This window comes from Pleurodeles waltl, chromosome 7 (assembly GCF_031143425.1).
Source record: "Pleurodeles waltl isolate 20211129_DDA chromosome 7, aPleWal1.hap1.20221129, whole genome shotgun sequence".
NCBI classification, from domain to species: domain Eukaryota; kingdom Metazoa; phylum Chordata; class Amphibia; order Caudata; family Salamandridae; genus Pleurodeles; species Pleurodeles waltl.
Window position 1 is genome coordinate 872,439,277 of NC_090446.1, and position 26,930 is coordinate 872,466,206.

Sequence of the window (26,930 nt, forward strand, 5' to 3'; positions counted from 1 at the left end):
ATGATGTGTGTATATTTGGCTTAATGGGTAGAGCAACATGACAGGGCAACTAAGTGGGTCAAAGTTGAATCTACAATTATTCATCCAGTAAAAAAAAATTGGGAATATTTTGCATGTCCCAAATTGTGAATTCCTAACTGGAATTCGCAATTTGGGGAAATGCTAAGTCCAGGGGGCCTAAGGCCCCCTCAAATTTTTTTTAACAACATGTAAGGTGCACACATGCCAAAAGGGCATGTGTGCTTTACATGTAAATTTTAAAAATGCATTTTAAATATTTGCACATGGTTACCACCAAGTTCAACTTGGTGGTAATAGCGATTCCTTAATGCCCGCTTCGCATTAAACAACTGCTTCAGACATGTGTTTTAGAAATCGCGACTCTCTAAACAGGGTCGCAATTTTAAGAAATCGCTATTTTTGCGAGTGCTTAAAATTGCATTCAGAATGCCTTTGATACATTCTGAAATAGCTTTTTGCATTCGCAAACGGGCATTCGCACCGTTTGCGAATGCAAAAAGCTTTGATACATCTGGCCCTTAGAAACTGGATTGCTTCTGGGACCTTTTTGAACCTCGACATCTAATTACAGCATTTTGGGTTTGCTTTTCATGAATATATTGATGTATGAATTTCCCCAATTAAATTTAAAAAACATAAATGGCTTCTACTGTTGCTTTATTTCATTCACCCTCACTAGCACAAATCTTACACGTGATGACTTCAACTTCAATGCTATTCTATGAGTATGATGGCAGAATGTCAAATGTCACAGGCTTTTCCGTTATATTGTGTGGAAATTGTTCACCTTTCAGCGTAAACAACATTGAAATGCCTGTATTAATCTAGGTCTGCGCTATCTTGTCATGTATCAGTTTCACAATATTTATTTACAGTGCTGATTCTACTGAATTCCCTTTCCTGTTCAGATAATTGTCTTAATAGTCACCAGGGATTCTGGGTCCGAATGTCCTCCCCTGTGATGGGTGCACATAATAATAATAATACTCTTATAGTATTTTTGTGTAACCTCACCTGGGTACAGACTGAATGCATATAATTATTCCAAACAACCTTACAACCTCCATCACTGTAAATATTTGTGAAGTCTGGTAAAAGGCATTTTTGTCAAAGAACATTAACCTATCCTTTGTGGGATAGATATGTACCTACCATTTATCAATAATTCATAAATAGAGCAATAGTTAATTACTGCTAAACTATGTACACGCCTTTCCAAAAGCCAGCTTGCACACTTGGGATATCTGAAAACTGGACAATCTTACGTCTCCAAAGACTATCGAAGTAGAGTCAATTAATAACAAAGGTCTATAGTTGGTTAACAGCCGTTTTAAAATATCGATATAATCAAAGGCTCTCTTATTGAAAATGGAATTATCAACATCAATTATGATAGTATTCTGGTGATAATTAGAATAGCAGTCCACAAAACTAAGAACAGTCTTGCAGAGATCTTATGGAACACAAGTAAGTCCAGGGGGCCTGATTTGCATTTTACAGGTTTAACGCCTCTTTTACTTCACACATGGTGAAGCTTATTGCCATAAAATGTTGGACGGTCGTTGAGACTGTGTGTGATGAAAGATGAAAGTCCCCATTAAGGAGTGTGGATAAATAAAGAATTAGCTTTAACAGGGTTTAAGAATAATTAAACATGCCACTGCCAATTACAAAAGACTGCTAGGATGTGAGACACCTACTATATTGAGGTACTGCAACGCACTGGTGGCTGGAGCTTTCTTCTTTTCCAATATTTGTAATATTTCCCTTCCCATAAAGAAAGGCAGAAGGCTTTGAGCCCACTGACCTTAAGCAAATATTTTGGGTAGGGGTACAGTCTATGTCAAACCAATAACAAGCAGTACTACCATCAGTTATAGGATGACGCATATCCGAAGGCAGCCAAAAATGGCTTAATTGTATTAATCCGTGCTAATAAGTTTCTATAATTTCTTGTGCTGACTATTTCAAGGATAGAAAAGCCTCAATCATAAGACGTATACCCTTTTTAATATTAGAGGTATGTTTGGTAGGAGTGTAGTAAGGCTGCTCAAATGTAGTATACAAGTTGCAGAGGGATCACCTTTTGCAGATAACTGAGAGGAAGCCCATGCTCATAGAAGTGGATCATGGTATATTTCTCATTGAGGAAATATCTAAAAAATACTTGAGGAACCTCCATTCCTCAAGATTTAATTAAAAAGTAATCAAGACACCACTATTCCTCCCTGTCCTAAAGGTAACTGTGCAAAAATATCAGCATAGCATTGTCATTCAAAGTGCTAAGGTCTTCACCTAGATAGGATTCCATCCAGAATACACCTACTTTAGTTGTTTATGGGGTAAAAGTAATAATATTTTACAAATCAGTTCTAATTGTCTGCGTCATTCTTGCTATCTGCAAGAAACACACTGAGATTCCAAACCATGATAATTATGGGCGGCTGTAGACTGTCACAAGTCTGTATTTCGAGAACCCAGATAATAAATCAAGCACTGTAGCAGTTCTGAATAACCATTTGGCTTTACAGCAGTATTCTAAACATTAAATAAGAGGATTATCACACTGTTAGTACGCTCAGTCTTCGCAACAAGACAGAGGATATTAGTGTTTAAAAAAATATTTCAGTAATGTTAGCTTGTGATAATATTTTTATTTAGTACTTAATTAAAACCATTCAATTCCTTAAAACACAAAAAGGTTCATGCATCTAAAACAAACAATTCATATAGGCCAAGTATGTATTGGGTTTTTGATCTTAAAAACTTTGTAAAGCACACCATGAGCTTGCAGTCCCTTCCCTCAAAGCAATGGACAATTGCCTCTTGACATAATCAAATGTTCAGCTCTTGAAATAATGGTTTCAGCCAAAATTGCCTTTCCCAGGCAAACCCAGGACAGGAACACAATACGTGGGCCAGAGATTCCTTCTGATGAGAGCAGAAACGGCAGGCATCTCCTGAGTAAATTTCCATCTTTGGACTGTTTTGCCCCACATCGAATAATCCCATTTTCGGGCTTAAAAACCTCAATTTATGGAATCTTGACAAAGGAAGTCATAGATAAGGTTGTCGGTTTGTTTCAGGATAGGTACCTACTATAAGCTGGTTGTGAGGCTTACATTTTAGTGGGAAGATGTCCTTTTTAACTGACTGGTTTTTGATTGTCTTGCATAAAAGGTTTTTGAATGAGTCATATGAGATGTTCAGAACCCAGCGGAAGGACATTTGTAGGTCGATCAGAGTTGTCCAAATCGCCTCCTGCCATGGTGATGAAGATAATTTGAACGCCTCTTGGCCTAGATGAAATTTCAAAGTACTGGTGTCTGCTTGGTTTAACTTGAACTACAGTTTCAATCAGATGCTCAATCAATCAGATGTTTAAGAGTGCACTACTCACCTATAGGGTCTCAAGGCCCCGAGGGGTGTGTCCTCTGAGATCAGTTGAAGAGCCAGGTCTTCAGGTCCTTCATGAACTGAGGCAGTGATTGCGACTGTCTGAGATGAAGGGGTAAGGTGTTCCAACTTTTCGCTGCTCGGTATGTGAAAGATCTTCCTCCAGCCGAGGACTTCTTTATGAAGGGTAAGTTGGCGAGTGACTACTGAAACCACCCGTCACAGATGACATCCGCTCCCTCCTCGACCGCGGACGTACAGCAGCCCTCATCCTACTTGATCTTTCAGCTGCCTTCAATACAGTATCCCACCTCACCCTGTGCGCTACACTCCACACAGCAGGCATACACGGCAAGGCCCTTCGATGGATACACTCCGTTCGGTTCTTGACCTTATAGCTGCTCATCCAAACGTCTATGTAATTTTTAGCCTAGAAAGACCAATTGATCCGATTTAGTCTTCGAGAGACGCAGCCTTCCCCTCACTGCGAGTTGACGTTTATCCTATATTCTTGGATATGTAGAACTATCTTTTGGTGAAAGTGATCACTTTCCAGCCGATTATCTATCTGAAAAACGTACAGCTGATTGAAAAAGAACAGGGGTACAAAAATGTAATCCAAAACTGCTCCAAGTTTTGGGGCCACGTCTGTGTGAGCAGACGGTCTATCATGCTTGTGGCGACTATTCAAAGCATGCAGCCCGAATAAACAGCTTTAACTAGAGTTGTCCATTTGATTGCATCATTGTAGATGGAAAAGAGGAGGGGTAATGTGCCAAATTATATCCTTTTGCATTGTCAATTCTATGGTATCACAAAAACTGAAGCAGTTCGATTAAAATCCCCTGTGACTATAATCTCTGCTCTTGAATTAGAAAAGTGAAGTAACGCAAAAAGCTGCTAAAATAGTCAACTTTGGTTTGGAGAGTTTTCCTTTCTGGATTTAAATATACTCCAAACAGAAGCAGATTCTGAGGGGTTTTATTTGGAAAATTTAACGAAATTCCAGGGTCCATGGTTTATTTGTGCTGCTTTGCAGTTTAGTGTTGCGTGACATATTAACAGGCCTCACGCTTATCTGCCTTTCACAGCTTTTCTTGACGCCAGGAAGACAAATGGCTCATACATTGAAGGGGTAACAGGGTTGCACGACCATATGTCTTGTGAACAAGACTGAATTGACTTAGGTAAGATTTTGCATCCTTTTGCACCTTAATTTGATCCAAACGGTAATGTTCCAGAAGCAAAGTTTTACTTTGTTGATCTTGATGAACGTCTGGGAGTCCAGGCTTGCTGCTTGCATGCGGTAAGGAGATGAGCTTCATTGGACAAGGGGTTCCTCTTTTCTCTAAATGGGAGTGCCCCAGGGTTGTGGGCAGCCAAGGCCAGTGGTCTTGCCCTTTAGGGGTGCATTTCTCAGTGTACACAAGAAATTTCCAGGTTTAGCTACACTTACTTTGATTGCCTGAGTCAGGCCTGCTCGATCTTATCATGCAGGTACCTCTCAGTGCGGGGTGCAAGTTTGTATTTTTAGACGGAATTTGAGAGTCTGGTGACAGATAGGAGCAAGTTAAATCCATTTGTTCTGTCCAGATTTTCCTAGCCTCTTCTACTGAAGGACGTGAAGATGCATCTGAGGTTGAGGAACCCCTTCGCTGTCAGGCCTTTTCCTCCTCCTGTGCCAGGCCTTTTTTGGGGTATTTGGGGTAGTTCGCGCTTAGGCCCTCATAACATTTTGTTCACATACTAATGCCAAATTTGTGTCCTTTTTTCCCAACATTCAGGGGATTCTAAAGGCACCCAGAGGTTGTGGGTTCCCCTGGAGAAGACCAAGAAATTAGCAAAAATACTGCTGGAATTATTATTTTTTTTTTTTTAAGGAAAATGGGAAAAAAGTGCTGCAGAAGAAAGCATCTGTTTTTTCCCTGCAAATGACAACAAAGGGATTACTGTGCTAAAATCACCATCTTCCCGGCTTTCAGGAACAGGCAGACTTGAATCAGAAAACCAATTTTTTCAACACAGTTTTAACATTTTACTGGGCCATACCCAATTTTTACTTTTTTTTGTGCTTTCAGTCTCCTTCCAGTTAGTGACAGAAATGGGTGTGAAACCAATAGTGGATCCTGGACAGCTAAACATTTCTGAAAAGTAGCGAAAATTCAGCAAGAGGTAATTTATGTAGAACCTTCAAGGTTTTCCTATAAAAAGAAACAGTTGAAATAAAAAACTAATATTGAAATTGAGTTGGAAAAAAACAGCCATTTCAGTCTACGTTTTCTCTGTAACTTTTTCCAACTATGGCAGATTTTTGAAAGCAATATATTGTTATGTCTGCTCGACCCTTCTGGTTGCAGGGATACACAGGGGTTGTAGGTTCATTAAGAATCCAAGGTACCCAGAGCCAATGAATGAGCTGCACCTTGCAATGGGTTTTCATTGTATACCGGGTATACAGCAATTAATTTGGTAAAATATAAAGAGTGAAAAGTAGGTATCAAGGAGAATTATGTATTTCCGAAATGGGCACAAGCTACAGAGTTTAGAAGCAGTGGTTACTTGCAGATCTCTGAATTTGGGGGGGCCCCATACTAGCATGTAAATTACAAGCCATTTCTCAAAATTACTTCTATCTTACATACACACTCTCCACATTTTTGCCTTCCAAATGTAGGACAAAGACAATTGGCAATACACTTGTTCTTCTATTCTGCGTTCCCCCAAGTCTCCCGATAAAAATGGTACCTCACTTGAGTGGGTAGGCCTAGTGCCCGCGACAGCAAATGCCACAAACACAACGTGGACACATCACATTTTTCCAATGAAAATGAATGTGGTTTTTGCAAAGTGCCTAGCCATGAATTTTGGCCTCTAGTTTAGCCGGCAACTAGGGAAACCTAGCAAACGCATACATTTTTGGAAACTACACACCTAGGGGAATCTAGGATGGGGTGACTTGTGGGAGTCCCACAGGGTTCTGTTACGCATGATCCTTAGCAAACCTCAACATATGGCTAACAAAACACTTTTCCCTCACATTTTGGTGCTGCAAAGTTCTGGAATCTGAGGGGAGCCACAAACTTCCTTCCACCCAGCATTCTATCCCCCCCCAGTCTCCAGCTACAAATGGCACCTCACTTGCTTAGGTAGGCCTAGTGCCCGCGACAGGGAAGGGCCCAAAACAGAACATCGACACATCAAAATTATCTATTACAAAACTACCTGTTTTTGCAAGGGGGCACCTGCATTTTTAGTCCTGGGCTCAGCAGCCATCTAAGGAAACCTACTAAACCCAGACATTTCTGAAAATGAGACACATAAGGGAGTCCAGGGATGTGTGACTTGCGTGGATCCCCCAGCATTTTCTTACCCAGAACCTCCTGCAATCGTCAGATTTAGCTAAAAGAAAAAAATTACATTTCCCTCACATTTTTGTGTGGGACCACTGCACCAGCCCAAATTACCTACCACCCAGCCTTTCCCCCGGTCTCCCGATGAAAATGATACCTCACTTGTGCCTGTAGGCCAAGTGCCCATGACAGGGAAGGGCCAAAAACATCACAAAAATGTAGGGAAAATGAGTGATTTCAAGCAAAGTTGGAGGTTTGCAGGGCATTGTGCGTAGGAAAATGGTGTGGGGTGCATGCAAAGCACACCACACACAACCCTGGACTCACCCAGATATTTTGTTTTCAGATGTGCCTAGGACTGGTAGGTTTTTCTAGATGGCAGAGTACCAAAGTCCAAAAAGTGCAGCGGGTCACCATTCCAACTGGGACGATATTGAGAGTTGGCCAAGCTCTCTTGGCCCATATGTAAAATCAAAACCCAAAATAGTTAAATGTCCTCTTGCTTGCCATTGGGGTGAGATGCTTTTGTTTGCGGGGGGGCTGAAAGACTGTTAACCCATTCAGTTTGGGTGGGGGTGGGGTATGACCATGCCTAGAGTGGCTGGCAGCTGCCACCCCTCTATTTCTTTTTTTTTTTTTATTCCCTGGCAACACGTTGGCTTTCTGCCGCCCCTTGGGGTGGATTGGGGGTAATCAACCCATCTGTCCCACGGTGGGCAGAACAACTATGTCGCCATTTATTGGGGTGCGGGTATGGTCATACTCCCACTCTTTAAAAAAAACAAAAATCCCTGGTGTTTAGTGGGCTATCTTCCCCATTGGGAGTAGATGGGCCTTACAAAAAAAGGCCGATCTGTCCCCCAAGGGGGGGGGGGGCACAAATGGCCAAAATGAATGCTGCCGCAAAGAGGAGCTACCCTTGCCCAAGGGGGCCACCCCCCCAAACAAAATATACACACACTCAACCATCCCTGGTGCCCCAAAGGGTGGCAGATGGGCCTAATACAAATAGGCCAAATGGCCAACAGTAATGTATCCCCTTGGGAAGGGATCCTTCCCCAAGGGGCTGCCCCCCCACCCCCCCAAACAAAACACACACACAACAATCCCTGGTTCCTTAAGTGCTTTCTGCCCCTCTTGGGGTAAGACAGGCCAAATAAAAATAGGCTGATCTGCCCCATAGAGGGGCAGAAATGGCCTAAAATAATATGCCCCCAGGGGAAGTGACCATTGCCTAAGGGGCCGTTCCCCTTATGTAAAATAATAATAAAAAATCCCTGGTGTCTAGTGGTTTCTGCCCCCCTTAATGAAAATGGGCCAAATGGCCTAAAATAACTTACCCCCATTGGGAGCGACCCTTGCTTAAGGGGCTGTGGATCAGGTCCAGGACGTAACGGTTACGTCCATGGCACCCAAGGGGTTAAAAATAGCCAGGTATCTCTCTGGCTAAACATGCGCAAGCTATATTCCCCACTTTTTGCTCTACAATACGGTTTCTGCATTGCTTTGAGTGCTAGTTTAGCAGTCTTGTTAAGTTCACTGTCCTTTCTTGGCAAAAAGGCAACTTTACTGATCGGCTGGGCTGAAAATGGGTAACTGACTGGAAAGGCCTTTATCAATCTAAGAATGTTGGTTCGGCTGAGATAGTCTTGAGGGCTGCACAACTGGAATTGGGGTTGTAGTAGGATTGCCACTTCTTGTTGTATGTCACCTGCATTGGTTGCGCTTTAGAGGTTAGGAAAGGGTGGTCTCTAGGTTTGGCCTGAGGGGCACTGGTAAGACTGATGTGTGATGAAAAGGTGTGATTGATGCCTCCTCCTTCCATCCTTTCAGTCTGGAATGGTCCAGTGTAGATCTCTATGCTGCTGGGCTGCAGTTTAAATGCAATTGTTAACAGGTTCCTTGGGCTGAAAGTCCCGCAACAGAAAACGATCATGTGGGGGCAGTGGTAATCCTGTGAAGGCAGTTAGTCATGCTTTTGTCCCCTTCAGGAGGTAGCCCTGGAGGAGTGGTCTGGGGCCTGCAATTTTACTTTCATGCATCATCCCACGATTGCCTAACGTTGACCAGGCTGAAAGCAGAGGTGAATTTGGATGGTCACCCATAGACCTATTGATGCGGATGTGAAATGTAATAAACTACCAGGGTACTACCCTCTCTGGATAATGTATGTGCCCCATCGCTGTGTTGACGGGGTGCATAGCAAATATTGCGACTGGCTGGCTCTTTTGTCCAGAACAGGGGGCATCATAGTTGTAGCTATGACTGCATTTTTCACAGAGGATACTTTTTATTTTTGCTTTCAGTGGGCGACACCTAGCTGTTGTTCCTTTTATTTATTTTAATTAATCTTTTTTGACAGCACTGGTATAAAAATCATCCTTGATGCACGAATCAGAGCAAGAAATTGATTTCGTTGGCTTGAGCTTTAGGATTGACTTGGCATCCTCCAAAGGAGCCTTCCACAGCTACTCTCTTTTTTGTAAATAAGGGGTATCGCAATGCTGGACAACAGTCAATTGGTTTCCTGTAGCAGTTGGCACTTTATCAGAGCAGAAGTCTGCTTTAATGTGCACATGAAGTGAGGTAGAGCAAGAGGATGGGTTTGGCTGTGTGCCAATTGGTTTGCCATGTGGCCCGTCTTTTCCCACCTCTGCATTCTTAGCGGCCTGGGAGAATACCTCTGGAGGTTTGCTGTGCACAATCGCTGTGGTAATGGCCACATTTGTTTGGGTGCCAGTGTTGATTTTACAAACAGAGGTGTGAAGCTGATCAGGTGTCAAAGGAGGCTTCACTGCTTTAAAACAGTTGATAACAGACTTCAAGTAGCTAGGATCTCTTATACTTTGGATATAATTGCTTGGCATGAGTTTGAACATATCATTTGGGGGAGGAGCTACAGTTGCCCGGGCTCTACTTAGTAATGAATTCAAAGTATAACGTTTTCCACCTATCCTTTCCACACAAGAGCACAAGCCTAGAATGTCGATTCGCTGCTTTTCCATGATTGTGATTTGTCTGGAAAGGACTGAGATAATTATATTTAGCACTGCTGTAAACTTGTATCAGTTGGAAGAATCGTTATTTTGTATCCTGTGACCTATTCATTTCCTTCACCATTGGGGTAAGATCCATCAATGGCTCATTAAAGCCCAAATCAATAAGCTCTTTATCAGTTAACAGAATCGGAGCTCCTCCTAGCCTCAATGAGGCAAACCAGACCTTGCTGGGTGGATTAGAATGTCAAGTGCTTGAGATGATGTCCATCATCGGTCTTAGAGCTGCATGATTACTGGATGGCAGTGGCTGAGGCTGCAGTGCTAAAATGCATGGCCCAACTAGTGGGAGATGAAGGGAGGTTAAAGTAATACTGCTGTACTGACACACTGTAAAGTATCTTTGTCTTGATCCTTCAACCTGGGTTGGGGGGAGGGGGGGGCAAAGGGGAACTTTCTATTTAGTTGTAGCCTATCTTTTATAGCCCAGCTTTTACTTGCTTCCTTTTCCATCTAGAAAGCAAGCGCTTTGAGCCCCTATACTCCCAAGTATCGGACATTGTTGCTCTACAGTGGTGGTAAAATTGTGAGGATCTGAAGCGTGACTAATATCTAAGTCTAAAACGAAGGTGGCCCTGACATTTTTCAGATGTGGGGACGATGTGCCAGTAAGTATTCATTCATAGCACCTTTACTGAGTTTAGAATGGTATTATGACTTCCTTATATTCACATCAATTAGCACTTGGACTGTGCCATGTGGTTACCATAGGCTGCTAAATAGAATGAGCACTCAAGGCGGTTAGGGGTAATGGCTGCAAGTAAGTGTTCAGCAAAAACGGCATCAATAGGGCCGGATAAGTGCCTGTGTAGATGTATGTGTTCACTTTCACCTCCTTCCTTACCTCTCCTCAGAGTGTTTGCCTCCCTCCGCTGAGTCCGCTCCACTAGTGTTGAGGTTGTATGAAGCGGTCTGAGACAAGATCCCAGGCTAGGCTGGGACACGGCAAGGCAAAAAAACTGGTGGAGACTGTAGGGTGCTCGGGCCTAAGGCAAGGGGAGCAAGAGTAGGCACCACACTCCCAGCCCAGGAAGTTCAAATCGAGAAGCAGCAGGCATCAAGGCAAGCACAAGCCACACCGGCATGATGCAAGCCTCCTCCGTGCAACGCGAGGTGTCTGTGGCCTAAGCGCCACAGTAGCTAATAGCGACCCAAAGTTCCCTCTTGCCTCCTGACCCTACTGGGTGCCAAGGTGGTGTGGCTGTAAACTATAGCTGCTCAAAATGCTCCGAGCCCCCAGCCTCAGGTTAAACAGTCTAAAGAACCACGGCCCTGCACAAAGGAGCGGAGTGGAGTGGAGGAGCATAGCATGTCACGTGTCACACATAAGAGGGCTGACTTTATACTACAGATAGAGGCTAGACTGTAGACAGAGTGTACAACAGAAAGGGGCTTGCAGATTTAAGGCTACCAATATTTTTTTTTTTTTAAATCTGTTTATTGAACGCAAACTGCACACAACGATACAATAGCTGTATGTTATTTTGCAATACTTTTACAAGATTGTATAATTTTTACACAGCATTGCCATTACAAAAGGTGCAAAAAGGAGAGGAGGGGCGAGGGGAATTGGAAGAAAAAAAAAAACGGGAACATCGGGAGGAATAAACTTTAACAACTTATCTTAATAATGCGAGAGAGTTAAGGGCATTGTATAAGGAGAATACGGTGACATTTAACATGCGAGCTGTTATGAGGGCCGCTTGCAGCTTACGGGGAATGGCCAGATACTGACGATATCTGTAACTAATATAGTAATCACTACGGGGGTGTAAAGGGTGTCTGCAGTGTTGACTGGTTCAGGGGCAGGACTGTTTTACTTGTCGTGATTATGTATTATAGGCTTGTGTAAGCGTGTGATAAGTGATTGGGCACAGGTTAGAAGTAACTTCCGAGGGTTAGGGAGGATAGTAGTAATGAATGTGTTTAAGAGCAGATCAAAGTTGCTACTATGCGATTCCAGCTTCAACAGTGTCAGCTCAGTCTGTGGTGTATCCCCCATGAACAGATCTCGTCCCATTGCACAAGTCGTCTCTGGCCTCCATTGCAACCACGAATGTGTCCCAAATCTCCGGGCCAGCTAAGATGAGACCTCTGTGTTGTAGCAAGTGAAGTGTCTGGGCTTCAGCCTGCGACCGGCTGTGTAAGTCCCGTAGCCATGACGCATGAGAAGGAGCATGTGGAGCTTTCCAATGTATTGCTATCAAGCGTTTATACACCACGAAAGCCAGGTCGATAAACCTGTGCGTATGTTTGTGTGCTTTAGTTCGATGCCTTATGCCGAGTAAGCAGGAATCGGGAGTGGACACTAAGGTGTGGGATGAGATCTCTGCTGTTACCTCCGTCACGCGTTGCCAGGCCAGGTTTATGGAATGGCACTTCCAAACCATATGGTAGAAGTCGGCTGCTGGTGTAGCGCATCTAGGGCATGTTGGTGTTGTATGGGGGTAGATTTTTTTAATACGGGCTGGAGATAAGTATGATTGGTGGAGATAGTTAAATTGAGTGTATCGTAGGCGAGGATTGCGAGATACTGATTTGATTGTTGTGAGAGCAGTGATCCAAGTCTTCTGTGATAGTGGGGTAGGAAGGACAGCGTCCCATCGCGCTTTTGCGTTCGGTAGTGTTGTGCATATTGCTTCAAGCAATGCTTTATATAATGTGGTAATAATGCTCTTTGAGCTGCCAATAGTTAGTATAGTGGTGAGCAGTGAGGACTCGGGAGGTTCTGAGTCTCCTGCGCCCCAGATCTTGTTAAGCAATAGCCTTATGGCGTTAAATGTTAGGAAGGCCCCGTTTTGCATAATACCTGCAGTTACCAGTTCAGTGAAAGTACGCAAAACGGAACAGGAGTATAAATCACCCATTTGGAGCGTGTTCATTTCACGTGTATCATGGTGTGTTGATAGGTGTTGGGTATCCGGGAGTTGAAATAATGTGAGCAAAGGCGAATAGGGAATAGACGTGGACTTAGTTTGGACATATCTGCGCCAGCAGAATCGAGCTGCCTCTAGTAATATTAGTCGTGGAGACGTATGGGGGATGTTAGTTAGTAACGAAAGTAGCAGCCTCTGTGATGGTATATGTGTCTGTAACATCATACTTTCGGCTGACAGGGTGTCACCTAGCCATGTAGACAGCCATGATAATTGGGCGGCTGCATAATATCTTTCGAAGTTAGGCATTCCCAATCCGCCCATCTCCTGCGGATGTTGCGTTATTGACAGCGCCACTCTACGCCGGTCTTTACCCCAGAGTAGATCCGTTAGTATTGATTGCAGTTTATTAAAAAAGGAACGCGGTAAACACAGCGGAAGAGCTGTAAAGTAATATAAAAACCTTGGAAGGATGAGCATTTTGGCTATTGCCACCCGGCCCATTGGGGATAGGGGGAGTGAGTTCCAGAAGGGAATTGATCCGCGAACGGAGCCTAGAATTCTATCTATGTTTCCTTCTTTTAGATCCGTGATAGAGTGATAGATTTGCACACCCAAATATTTAAAAGTTATATGTGACCAAGGCAGTTTGTATTGTGGTAGCGACATATGATGAGCTACCGGGGACGGAGAGATAGGGAATATGCTTGATTTGGACCAGTTGACGTGTAGTCCAGAGGCGATAGCGAAGGAGTCCAATAACTGCAGGGCCTCAGTCATGTAGGCTGAATGGTTGCGCAGGTATATTAAGGTGTCATCTGCGTACATAGCTACGACGTGGTGGGTGTTAGCCTCTGGTATACCCCATATGTGTGCGTAGCTCCGTAGTTTAATCGCTAGTGGCTCCATAGCAATAGCGAACAGCAATGGGGATAATGGGCAGCCCTGTCTAGTACCTCTGCCTATTGGGAATGCTTCAGAGATAACACGTCCGTTTTTAACACGGGCAGTGGGCCTAGAATAGAGCGTCCTGATCCAGTTAATAAAACCGGCGCCAAAACCGAACGCTTTAAGAGTGTATAGCAGATAGTTCCAACTAAGTGTGTCAAATGCTTTTTCTATATCTAAAGATAGGGCCACTGCTGCCGAGTTTGTATTACTGTGTATTATGTGTAAGAGTCTTCTAATGTTCAGGAAAGTGCTTCTACCAGGAATAAAGCCTGATTGATCATGGTGTATCAAAGACGATAAATAAGGGAGGAGTCGGTTTGCGAGTATTTTACCTAATAGTTTGCAGTCTGTGTTCAGCAAGGAGAGCGGTCTGTATGATTTAACATCTAGGGGGTCGCGGCCTGATTTTGGGAGGACGACTATCAGTGCTTCACACATTGAGTCTGGCAATTGTAATTTATGGTGTGCTTCATTAAATACTTCTGTTAGTGGGTGTAATAAGAGGGAAGCATGGGACTTCTAGTATTCTATCGGTAGACCGTCTGAGCCGGGCGTTTTATTGCGTGCTATTTGTGATAATGCCAGGCGCACCTCTTCAATAGTAACGGGGCCATCTAGGATGGCGGTATTGTCAAGGATAAGTTGATTTTGGGGGACCAGGCTTAGTGTGTTGATAATATATTGCTCTGGAGGTGGTGGAGGAGGCGTATATAGGGTCTGGTAATATGTGGAGAAGGCATCATTTATGCTTGCTTGGGTATTAACGATTGTGTCAGGATTTAGGCGTATTGCGCCAATGGGTATTGGTTGTGATGGTTGCTGAGTCAACCAAGCTAATAATCTGCCAGATCTATCGCCTTCGGCGTGTTGTCTTGCCCTGTAGTGTCTATAATCGTGCTTACCCAGTCTGTTATCCGTCTCCTTATGAGAAGCCCTAAGCAGATGTAGTGTTGCTAATGCGGGTTCGCTGTTATCGTTTGCATTTTCTGCGTTGCGGAGCTTAATTTCTAAGTCTTGTAATTCCTTAATGAGTATCTTTCTGACCCCCACTGTAGCCGATAGGCAATGACCCCTTATCACCACTTTATGAGCGTCCCATTCTATGGCACGGGAAGAGGTTGTATTTTTGTTTGATAGAAAGTAATCGGTTAAGCTTTTGGAAATGTCTTTTTGAAAAGGAGGATCTAGGAGGGCTTCTGGTTGCAAGCGCCATGTTGGTATCCGAGTTTGTATGTGTCCCCATGCCAACGTTAGGCATAATGGGTTATATTCGGATAAGCATATTTTGTAATTGACGGTGGTGGATACGAAGAATAAATCTATCCTAGTGTGTAATTTATGGACTGGGGAGAAGTAAGAGTACTCGCGCTGAGTGGGGTGATGCACCCTCCATATATCACTTAGTCCGTTATTTGACGCCCACTGTGCCAGGGATTCTGAAGCACGATTGGCGGGGGCTGCATTGAGAGGAGGGAATGAGTGATCCATGTGAGTGTCTAGGACGCTATTAAAGTCACCACCCCATATGCTTTCCAATGTAGGGTCGCTGAAGTTGCCAGTAGTGAGCGTGGATAAGAAGTCGCGCTGGTTCGAATTCGGGGAGTATAGTGCAACCAGGACTAATGGGGACCCGTCTAGGGTACCTTCCAGTATTACATATCTGCCGTTTGGGTCACATTGCGTGCGGGAGGGCGCGAACGGGACATTTGGTGCTATCCAGATTGCTACTCCACGAGCAAAGGATGAGGTAGTGGTAGCGTGTAATTGCCCCTTCCATTTTGGGCGTGTGGTGTCTAGGATAGATTTGGTGAAATGGGTCTCCTGTAGGAATGCTATATGTATCTGATGCCTTGTGAGAAAGGCGTGAACCTTTTGACGTTTCCGAGGATTTGCCATGCCCTTAACATTCCAAGTGAGTGTTTTGTATTTTAGGGTTCCCTGGTGTCTATGAGTAGCCATAGTAGTTTTGTGTGTATTATATAAACGGGGTTGTTCTTATCTGACGACCCGGTATTGGCATTATTATGGGACTCAATCGCTGTAGCTGGCCGACAATCAAGAAATGAGCTGTGAGCGGTATTTTTGTTGCTGCAATCGGCGGCCCTTATGTGTTCACTGCTGTTTTTACATTTGGCCCTTCTATTATAACTCCATGCTCCTAATATAAAGGTGCGCGCTGAAACAACATACAACAAATGAACTGTTAACATATAAAAAAACAATACCGGAAAAATCCAGTGTGGGGTAATTGTCCATATGGAGCAGGGGGGTGCCAGTTGGCATTAGTGCAAAGGTATTGTTTTACCCTGCCCGGGTTTCGCATGTTTTAAGAGGCGAAGCGTGTCGGACGGGGGACACTCATGGACTGCTAGACCACGTGTAGGAGCTTCGAAAAAGCTGCAATTATGTTTTTAGGCTTCAAGTGACCTAGACTAATCATTCTTCAGATGTCGTCTGCTGTGCGTGGTGTGAGAAGAGGGCCGCATGTGGAGTCAGCTGAGTCGGAGTGTAAGACTAGTTCCTGTTCGATTTCCGTTTGCGAGGGTGAGGCGGCGAAGGGAGCATTGACAAAGCTGGATGTTGTTCGGAGGAGACGAGAGCGCTCGGATTCTGCCTGCTCAGGTGAGGGTCTGGCTCCCTGTCTCCTACGTTGCTTACGGTGCCTCGTGGAGAGAGATCTGTTGTCCATTTGAGTGCTTGCATCCGACGGATCAGCTAGGCCTTTGGCATGTAGCCAGGTCCAGGCATCTTCCGGGGTGGTGAAGAAGAAGGTGCGAGATTCATCCTGTACTCGAAGTCTGGCTGGGAACATCAGTGCATATTTGATATCGTGTCTGCGAAGGCATGCCTTAACACTGTAGAAGGAGTTGTGTTTTTTTGCACTTCTGCCGTAAAATCCGGATAAGCTGTTATCGTGGCATTTTCGTAGCACACTGGGCCCGATTTGCCGAATAGTTGGAGGATAAGGTCTCTGTCACGATAGTTAAGGAGTCTTATTATAAGAGGGCGTGGTTGCGAACCTGGTGCTGGGGGTCTGCCTGGAATTCTGTGTGCTCTTTCAACTGAGAAGAACTTCGGGATATTATTTTTGAGAGTTGTGTCTATAAGCCATTGTTCGATAAACAGTTCTGCGCTTAAGCCCTCAGCACGTTCCGGAAAGCCGACCAGGCGTATGTTGTTGCGCCGAGACCTGCCTTCTGCATCTTCTGTTCTGCGCTTTAAGAAATCAACTTCTGTTGATAATTGCGATAACTGTAGTTGCAGGTCTTCCATAGCGCCTGGTAGGGGCGCCGTGTCTTTTTCGAGTTCGGACACTCTATCGGCTAGAGCGTGTTGATCGGTGCGGAGGATATTGAGGTCCTCTGTTATAGAGCCTATTTTGGCTTCCAAGGTGGTCTTCGTGTCTAGAATGGCTTGCAGGATTTTTTCGAATTGTGAAGTATGTGATTGTAAAGTTAGTTCCAGCTTCTGTAATGTAGATTGCGCACTGGTGTGCACTTCCGGATGGGGAGTTGTAGTATGATCCATTTTGGTGGAAGATGCACGAGTGGTTTTTGGCTTCATCATTTGAGAATTGCAGCAGTGGCTATGTATTTAGTGTTGCAATCGGGGCCACAGCGGCACAAGCTTGTCAAATCAAGTATTGTGGCGAGCCGGACGACCGGGGTACGCGACTAGTGGTTGAGCGATAAAGGAACAATTGTAGATGTTGACCAACTGCTTGAGGAGGCTACAGTTGAGGGAGGCAGCCGGATCCGGATACAGCGTTGTGGAAGAGGCGTAGATATGGCGTTTCCATATCGGATGGAGGCATTGTTTGTGTTGAATATTTAGGATTACTTCCAAGAAATGTTTAACTCGTTACGGGGCTGCGAACTAGCGAGTTTCATTGGGAAGCACCTCTTATATTCTAGTTTGCACTACTAGTATTCCAAAGGATGTGTTCACAGTTTGTACTGATCTTACTGCTTGCGCCTGTTGCATTAACTTTGCCAGTTCTAGCACATTTGGTGCCCTAGGGGGGCGCAGTGAGGCTTGAGGTAGTATACTTGCTTAACTGTTGCCAGTCATTGCCCCCGATGTGCATCACGTTTAAGGGGGATATTTGTGCAGTTTGGTTTGCTTTGCTGGCTGATATAATGTTGCTGAGCCACAGGAGTTTGATCTCCGCGAGATCCTAGGCACCTAAAATGGCGGCTGTCGGTTCTACGAATGCTCAATTATGTCTTTGTTTTCCACCCCCAGGCCGCCTCCTGCGCTGCCAATAGCGTCTGAATTGAATTACAGCTGGTTCAAATATGCGGCATAGTTCCACATCAAAGCGCGAGTGTCTGATGGGTGATCACAGTAGGATTTTTATCTGTTCTGATATGCACGCGCTCCGGCGCTGCGCGGGATGAAGACGCCTGCGGGAGGACTCGGCCGGCCCTGTGCGCACCGAGCGGCTCCCCCGGAGGTCAGAGGGCCGCCCCGGCACACACGACGGGGACGCAGCGGCGAGCCCTTACCTCTGTTTAGCGGCGGGCTGAGACCCAGCACCGGTTCCGGTGAGCGCGGCTCCCGATCGGCTGGGCTAGGCGGCCCGCGGGTCAGGCGCCGATCACGGCGGTGTGCTTACGTTGTCCCACAGCTCCGGAAATGGAGCGTCTCCGAGAGCGCTGGTGCAGCAGGATGGGGTCCCACAAACGGCTTCCTCGCCCTGCCCCAGGGAGGGCTAGGTGTTTAGTATCAGGATAATTGTACGGGCTGGGCGACGGAGCTGCGGTTTATGCTGCCGCTCCGATTGCCATCTTGGCCACGCCCCAAGGCTACCAATATTAAAGCCCAACTTTGGATGAACTTTTACTCCCTCTGGCATTTGTATAAAAAAGTTTAGAACATGTCAATGAACATGGGGCTAAGACATCTTGTTAACATTAATTATGCAAATATGAATTAAAGATTGCCTATCCGTGTCCCCCAAAACTACACCAACTCCAGCAATGTTCAATGGTCCCACCACAATTGAACAACACTATATTTAAGGTGAAATAACCACAGAAGAGGAGCAAGCATTACAATAAAATGCCATTTGTATCTATTTCACGGACGTTCCACAATCGAAACACACTGGTGATATTACAGTAGGTCTATAAAGGATATAATACTGGATAAATTACTTATACCATATTGCACTATTAATCATAGCTTCCTCCTTGAAAGAGAGCTGCTTAACATGTCATAGGATTGAGCATGACAATCTAATCAAAATATATCTTCTTCAAACGAAAAGACTCAGAACTTACCCATGACCACGAATGCTGAGATTGAAACAACCAAGTCGGTCACAGCCAAGAGAATCGGCACCACACTGTTTGAAAAAGAGACATTGAACAATGCAGCCATAAATACAGTAGACAGAAACGCTAGCAGTCTTTAGTGCATTCAGATAACATACAGTACCCATTGCTGTCTCAAATGATTAAATGAAGAGTCAAGTGGTTTCCTGCTAAATTAGCTACAAGAGAAAGGTACAATGGCCCTCATTGGCTAGCAAAAAAAAAAAAAAAAAAGAAAAGGTGGAAGAAGAGTCGAGAACAAGAGATATGCATCAGATATTTCTTTGCTGGTACAGAGTTTGTTGAACAATACATGAGTAGCCCGTCTTAAACTAAACAGGCCCTTTCAAATGTTTACTGAGAGCCACTGCAAAATATATAGACTTTAGAGATGCAATTACATATTCTCAAACCAGACCACTAATGCACTGCAATATTTTACACAATCAGCAAATGCAGATAAAACATCTGGGAGCCAAGCAGCAATAATATATGGTTTCATTTTTGTTAACATCCTTTTTGAGTTCTAACCTAGTAATTGCATCATAAGCATCAGCACCGTGAAGCCTCTTTGGTAAATAAGCATTACATTTTTTTTTTTTTTAAACCAATATATTCACCGATGTTACTTTTTCTGGATCCCCTGTATTTTATCTGCTAAAAAGCCAACACATTTTTAAAACATAAAGAGCTACAACTGCCAAAAACTGTTTACCATGAGTTGTTAGCAACATCTTCTTGTCCATAAAGATCCCAAGATATTTGACTTTTGCATTAATCATGACAGATGTACTATGGAAAACTTTCTCCACTCCCAACTGAGTGCAGTCACTTGAATCCCGTACAACTACAATAACCTCAGTCTTGGCAGGACTGAACTTGATACAGCTATCACACTTGACAACTTAAATGTGGGTACTTATCAGCTAACACTGGTGTCTGGGAGAAAAAGCTTTACATAGCCGGTTCTTTTCCCAAAAGACCACAAACAGGATTTAAAAGATGTTCATACCCTAGGTGTATACGGGTGGGACTCTCCATCAGGTCATATGATGCCGATAAATCCAGAAGGTTCACTAAGACTGTCCCGCCTTTATTACCAAAACCTAGTAGATTACCTTGCACTGCTGAGTGGTTGTGGTGCCTCCTTGGGGTCTGAAACCCTGCAGGTTAGTTGCAGACAGACACACCTGAAAATAGTCTGTCTCACAATCTTTGCAATTAATTTGGAAACTATGTTAAGTTAGTTAATAGGTGATGGTGGAATAGTTGGTCAGTTAAGAGGTATCATCTGGCTGATAGGTCATTACTCTAATTTCCTTTGGGGAAATTCATTTCCATTTTTCTGCCTTAACAGAGATGCCTAAAATGCATTAAGTGATGGTTACCAAGCATGTAACCTTCAGGATACAGGCTCCAGTTCTAGCAGGGTGATTTGAGTCTTTCATTCTCTATGGAACATTAAACTCTTTATCCCCAAAGTGGCAAACAGTATCATCTGTTTTCTTCAGTGCTACAACAATAATAAAATAGCAGTCGGTCTTATCTTTTCACCCTCTAAGTTGACATTTGATGCCAAATAACTTCAGTTCATATTATCATACAAATAAAAATGAACATTCATTTGCTTTATATTCCTATCTCAATCACTCAATCTCAAATAAAAGCTGAGTAGACAACAAGATTATGAAGGACTTCCAAAGAGCCAGCAAAAAGCACTGCACTGATAAGAACACTACACCTATTTAGTCCAAGCACTAACACAAACATGATAACCTGTCATTTCATCCAGGTACAATACAGAGAAGATACATTTTAATGAGAATGCTTCAGTAAAAAAATAAATAAAAATAAAAATAAAAAAATCTGAGGAGTGCATGAGAAACGAATTGGGATATTAAGGCACAGTAAAAGTTAATATCAATATTAGGGATTTACAGATGGTGCCAATGTAATAGTAAGAGTCAAGGTTAGAGGCAGGGTTGCGGTAAAAGTCACGGTTTGAATGGGGGTTTGGGTCAAGTTCGTTTTTGGAAAAGTATCACCTTTAGTGTTGGGGTACTATCATTGTAATGATTTCTATTGTGGTTGATTTTTAGTGAGGTTAGAAGTTGTGCTAAGATTAAATGCTTGGTTTAGGTTTCATGATTTTTTTTTTTTTTTAAACAGTGAGAATTTTTAGGAAATATGTTCAAGAAAGGTGTGGGAAAGTAGCTTCTAAAATAAATACAGCTTTCAAACAAATACTTTTGACCTAAGTATAGCAAAATCGTACTTTTACTTGGACTACTGTTTAAAGGAAAACTGTCTCCAAAACAGTTCTCTAAAAATATAAAGATGAAATGATAAAACATCAGACATAATCCTTCCTCTTTTAGGTGCTAAAAGATCGACAGATGAAGCAACATCATGAGATTTCTTTCCATGAATGCGATGCCCTGCCTCTTTGTATCACTGCGCCATTCCAAAGAGCAAAAATTACGAATATATGGTTTTCCAAGACTGTTTAGCGCAGGTTATGAAAACAATTAAGGATAACGTGTTACTTTATAGGAGTCACTCCCTGAGGTAGAATAGCAAACTAGACAACTCTATAAAAATCATAAATACATAAAACCATGCACTACAGTGGCTTGCTTACTGTAGCCTCTTCTGCATTCCTACCTGCAGCACTATACATGTTGGCTGGTAGAAATCAACCACCTGCTTAATGACCGGCTGAAACAGATGCCTGTAACCTAGGAGAAAGGAACCAGGATTATAATCTGCACAAAACAGGTAAATGGATGATGGCAGACATAACTGGCCCTTTCAAAGGGTGGATCAACTTACTCTGATCATCAATGCCATCTCTTAGGGGAACATTCAGGCAGTAATACCTTCCACTCTCTGCACCAACTTCATACATATCACCTGGCCCAAGAAAGAACACAAGTCTAATATTAAACTGGAAAGAAGAATTCAGCTTTATAAACTCAGAAAATATTTAACAAGGATATTCAAACACTTTGGAAATGTAAAGCAGTTGATGAGAACATAATAATATACTGGAATAATATGGAATACATTAGTCATGTGCATAATCTTTGTTCAACCTCTTTCACATTTTACAATTCCTCCTCATCAAGATAATGGGGAGCCCATCAGACTGTTGCCTGGGTTCTCTTACCCTCACTATAAAATGGATGACCATTTATTAGTTCCGGATATCTTACACAAGTTTGCCTTCATTTACAATCAGGGCGGCTAGGCTTCTAGAAACCATTGAAAAGAGATTCTCTTCATTAACCTGTCAACGAGTCATGGTATCTACAACACAAACCGGACCAAACATGAAACTTGACTTGAAACATAGCAGTAGCAACATCATGTCAAATGAATATTCCCACATGTGCACTATTGTGAATATAACATAAAGGGAAGTTTAATAATGTAGGGCATCCTCCTTTTTAACCCAAAACTAAAAGGTGTAGTTTCAGATAAAAAGTGAATATACACAATTCTTGCAGTTGCTTTTCTTTTAGAAGATCTGAGGAGCTTTTCAGGCTCAAAGACTGATAATCAACAGAGAGATTATGGACTCTTATGTGAGTGTCAAAACACCCCTTCCTCAATGCATACATCAACAGTTCTAGAAACTCCTACACTCAAGGATTTCCGACAAAAGAAAATGGCTAGGGTCACGTCTTCCTTAATACTGCTGGGAAAACATGCTTCTTAGCGTTTGTCACAAGGAGAGAAGAGAGCCAATCTGTACTACCTAGCCAATAGTACGGTAGCCCTCCACAAACTGTGGGGGAGCAGATATTCAATGTTACTTGTTTAGCATTAGCCTGACAAGACTGGCGATATGAAGTGATTAAACGGTCACTTTTGCTGCACTACAAAACATCCAATTTAAATAATTAAAAGGCTGATGTGTGTCCATTTCCTCAACCCCAAAAGGAAGGGGGTGAGATGAATTAAGCACAATTAGGTTATGAATCCATTTTCTCCTCTTAAAAGGAGAGAAAAATTAAAAAAAAGACTTGTTTTTAAACAGTCTTCAATTATGCTTTTAAGTTAACGTTATACGACACAAATGACCCAAGGACTGAATTTTCCCAAGCGATTAACAGTCTTCAAGAGCCTATTTGTCAAAGTCCATATGGCCAGCTCTGTCTTTAGGTAAGATAACTAAGCAAGGCATAATTATTTAAAGAGCAGGTCGCTTATTTTCCAGTAGAACTTGAGCCACAAGTTTTGAAAAATTAACACTACATAAACATGCAGTGACAATGTGAATTGTTTGACTTCCGTGGCCTTTACAGTGATATGTTTAACTAACTCACACAATTCTATGGAATGCTGCAGCACAGTAAGCTTCCATTAGTGCATATTTGCCTGTGTCAGTGCTGTTCCTAGTCATGACCGTTCATCAGTGATCCGCTGGTTGGTTCACAGGTCTTATTTGGGGGAAGCTCAGGGCATCAGGGGACTCAGCACAATTGCTCTAGCAGAGGAAACATGTTTCGTCTGTCACATTCGATGGATTTTACAAAATGTTAACGGAAATAAACCCAGAATAGTTCTGCAGAAGGACAATGAACAAAGGCTGATCTTTCTCACTTGACCACACTACAATTGTGAGTAAATCTTTCGTCTTAATCTGCCTCAGTTCTCTTGTTAACTGAAATTGTAAACAGCTGTCCTTAATTGATCATTTATATTTCACAAGTTGATGAATTCGGGAATATCTTGTCATAAAATATCACATGTTGCTAATAGCTTAAGACTGGATCTGCAGCAATGCATCTTTCAAATCTTGACATACATTAAGCAGTTACATAAGTGAAGGTTTAGAGGAATGGCTACGTGTTTTTCAACATACATGGCATTTAAATGTAGCGCTAGCAGCATAACTGAAGAGACCGAGCGAATCTTATGTGTTTGTTATTTGTATTTTTACTGCATATCATCTCATCTGCTCTTCAAAAGAGTAATTTGAAATCTCTTGGTTATTTTATTCTAGGAAACCAATATATTATGCAGAAATGTGAAGAATCCTTAAAGTTAAGCAATGTGGCAGAGGGCGTGTTTTCCATGACCAAAGTAAATAACTTACATAGCAAAGTTTGTGTCTGTACGTTTTGATACATGCAGACCTCTACTGAAGTGGAGATACAAAACTAGAAGTCCCAGAATGCGAAAGAAAACAACAAAAGTGTATGCGTCCCATACTTGGCCAAAAGCAACTTCAAATGTTGTGCACAAGGGACTATTTTTACACATGCACAGCTAGACAAGTGTAAATCTAGGTGTCTGGCCTACCAACCCTCTAGTACTATTACAGTATTTTCAATTGACTGATTCTGAAGTTCGAAATACACTGAAATACTGAAAGGAGAAGACTGTGTGCCAACAAGGGATGAGCCTAGTGAATGTTTGGTCTTCCCAAAAACATGGCAAAACTGAAAAGAAATGAGTGAGGCTATCAAGGCAGGTGTAAGAAAGGGAACGTGATGGGAAAGTATACCAATAAATAAAATGAAGCCTATTCCACACAAAAATCAAGACTTTTTTTAGATGTTTTTGTTTATTGATAATTTACACTAATAACTAATTTTAAAAATGTTAGGCATACTTTTTTCCCTTCGGGGTGAAATCCAAAACACCATTGAAAACATCCATTTTAAATACAGCTCAAATACCACTAAGCTAATGCTTGCACTCGGCTAAAGCCACCTCAATGTCCCAATGTAAGAGATTAAACCTAGTCTCACATGGACAAAACATTACCAAAGCTGATGCAAAAGTGATTTACCTGTATTTTTTAATTTTTTTAGACATACCTGTGCCAGGGAAGAAATAGTTGCCATATTTGTGAAAGGAGACGGTCATAACTCGATCTGTGAGATAAAATGCCTCCTGTACGCCATCTCCATGGTGAATATCAATATCAATGTAGAGAACTCGAGGGTGATACCTGTCAAGAATGGAAACACCTCAAATCATATCCTATGATTTTTTTAAATGTGAATTACACGATACAACTCATTGCTGACATGTTTACCAGTCTAGAAACAGGACTTCATATCATTTTGGAACAGGCACACTGTGGACAAAGCAAACATATATTCAGCTTCAATATTCACCCACTAAAACATAGTGTTTAAAACTGGACTTTATTAAAAATGTAATTTTCTCCACTTTCCTTGCCCTCTGTAATGATCTCGACAGTGTACTTTTGCTCTCCTTTGTAACTGGCGCAATGAACAATAAGGAGTCTCATCATTGCTAAAGAAGCATGGGTACATTAAATGAGTAGGAATGAAAGTCAGAATAACAATGTCCAGGGTTCTAGACTACAGTCCACTAATACAATCACTTACAGGAAACAGCACTTGATCCAAGGTGTCGCATTGCCAAAATGCAACATGGTAGTAGAAGACAGGAATGTTATCCTTTTGGTGAAGGAATATATTTATAACTGGAATGAAGCTAAACTAATCTTCTTCTTGATCCCCTGCACTTCACATGGGAAGCTGGAGTTACAGGGTAAAGAATCACTGGATAGGTAAATGGTTAGGCAGATCTTTAGTGCTCCCTGCCAATGATGAGCAAGAGTTGGCAATTGAAATCATGGGTACGGTTGCTCCAGAATATTGGAATATACATCCAGCACATACTGTCAACTTCCACTGGGGGTCATTTATGCAACTTAAGCACTTCATTATTTGATGGAGGCAAGGGACCGTACAGGTTAGACACCTGTATACAGTTTCCCAAGATCTTGGATATTGGGTGACTTTACCATGAAGACAAACGAGGGAGAGGGCACAATTCTGGACATTGTGGAGCATAGTGAGTTGGTTTTCACTTTCTGCTGATTTCCCGGCAGGGGGCATTTAACTCTTGCAATAGTTAGAGAGTAAGGGTTCACCAAGCAAATTCAGTGTGGGTACTCCCGTTTGAAAACAGTAATGCTATACGCTGCATCTGTACTTCCTAACTTTGATCATTGAAACTTTGATCACTGGAGGAAAAAAAGCAGCATTAAAAAAACACCGACGGCATCCAAATGCACTTTAACAGAGAGTAATTTGAGACCTCGGGGGACTTTGGTATTAAAGAAGTGGCCGCAGATGCTTATGCGACCCCTTCTGTAATACCAATAGGGCTGGCGCACATATAGAGCCAGCGCTAACTCCAGAGGGTGTTTTCTTATTTGCATGAGGACGTGGCCCCATGCAAATGAGGGAATCCCTTTGCCTCTGTGCTATAGATGTGAGCACAGAGGCAAAGAAGGTGTCCGGTGGCTCCCTGATGGCAGCCCTCCAAAGGGGTAGGGGGTCCCATGGAACACCCCCCCCCCCACTCCCCCTCAAGACGTCCCCTTGCAGTCAGGTGCAGTCACTCACTGCACTCGCCTGCAAGGGGATCACTTTTCCCCCTTAAAAGTGTAGGCAGGTTTCCGCCAGCACAGTAAAACAGAGTTGTTTTAAAGCAGCCTCTCAATTTTTCACATAAATGTGCTGCCCCAGAGCAGAGAGAGTTTGGGGCTGCACTGGGGGCATTGCATTCATGCTAATACGGCGCATCTTCCTTGTTGAAAATGTGTGATACGGCTGATGATGTCATCAAACATCAAAAGGTATGAGAGTAATCTTTAAAAAATATTTTTGGGTCAGTTTGCTTTCAACAGACATCAGAAGCAGAAATTATTCCACGTCAAACTTTAGATAACCTTTGGAGGGCTGATACACCGCTTTTAGGATGTGCATGGAGTCTGGTGGTTGATTTAAATACCTGTTCAGTATGTACTGAAAAGCAAGATTGTCAAGTTCAGCGAGGAATGCTGTTTTGCAGGATCTTGGACAGAAGACTCAGTCTGCATGGAGGCTTCCTGCAGAGTACTAGGGAAAGGAGAAGATCTGGATAAAAAAGGCAACTTGGTGCTATTTAATCATTTTAGCCTTGTGC

General features: G+C 42.9%; 1 protein-coding gene across 2 annotated transcripts in view; it reads right to left on the reverse strand.

Moving 5' to 3' along the window:
• The window catches only part of HDAC3 (histone deacetylase 3), a 205,607-nt gene that overhangs the window by 63,039 nt on the left and 115,638 nt on the right, over window positions 1–26,930 (reverse strand). For both annotated transcript variants that reach the window (XM_069199476.1, XM_069199477.1), the window contains 4 exons: window positions 24,800–24,933; window positions 21,801–21,881; window positions 21,633–21,706; window positions 18,936–19,000 (listed from right to left, as the gene is read on the reverse strand). In XM_069199476.1, the coding sequence (XP_069055577.1) occupies window positions 18,936–19,000; window positions 21,633–21,706; window positions 21,801–21,881; window positions 24,800–24,933 (354 nt within the window). The remainder of the gene's footprint in view (window positions 1–18,935; window positions 19,001–21,632; window positions 21,707–21,800; window positions 21,882–24,799; window positions 24,934–26,930) is intronic.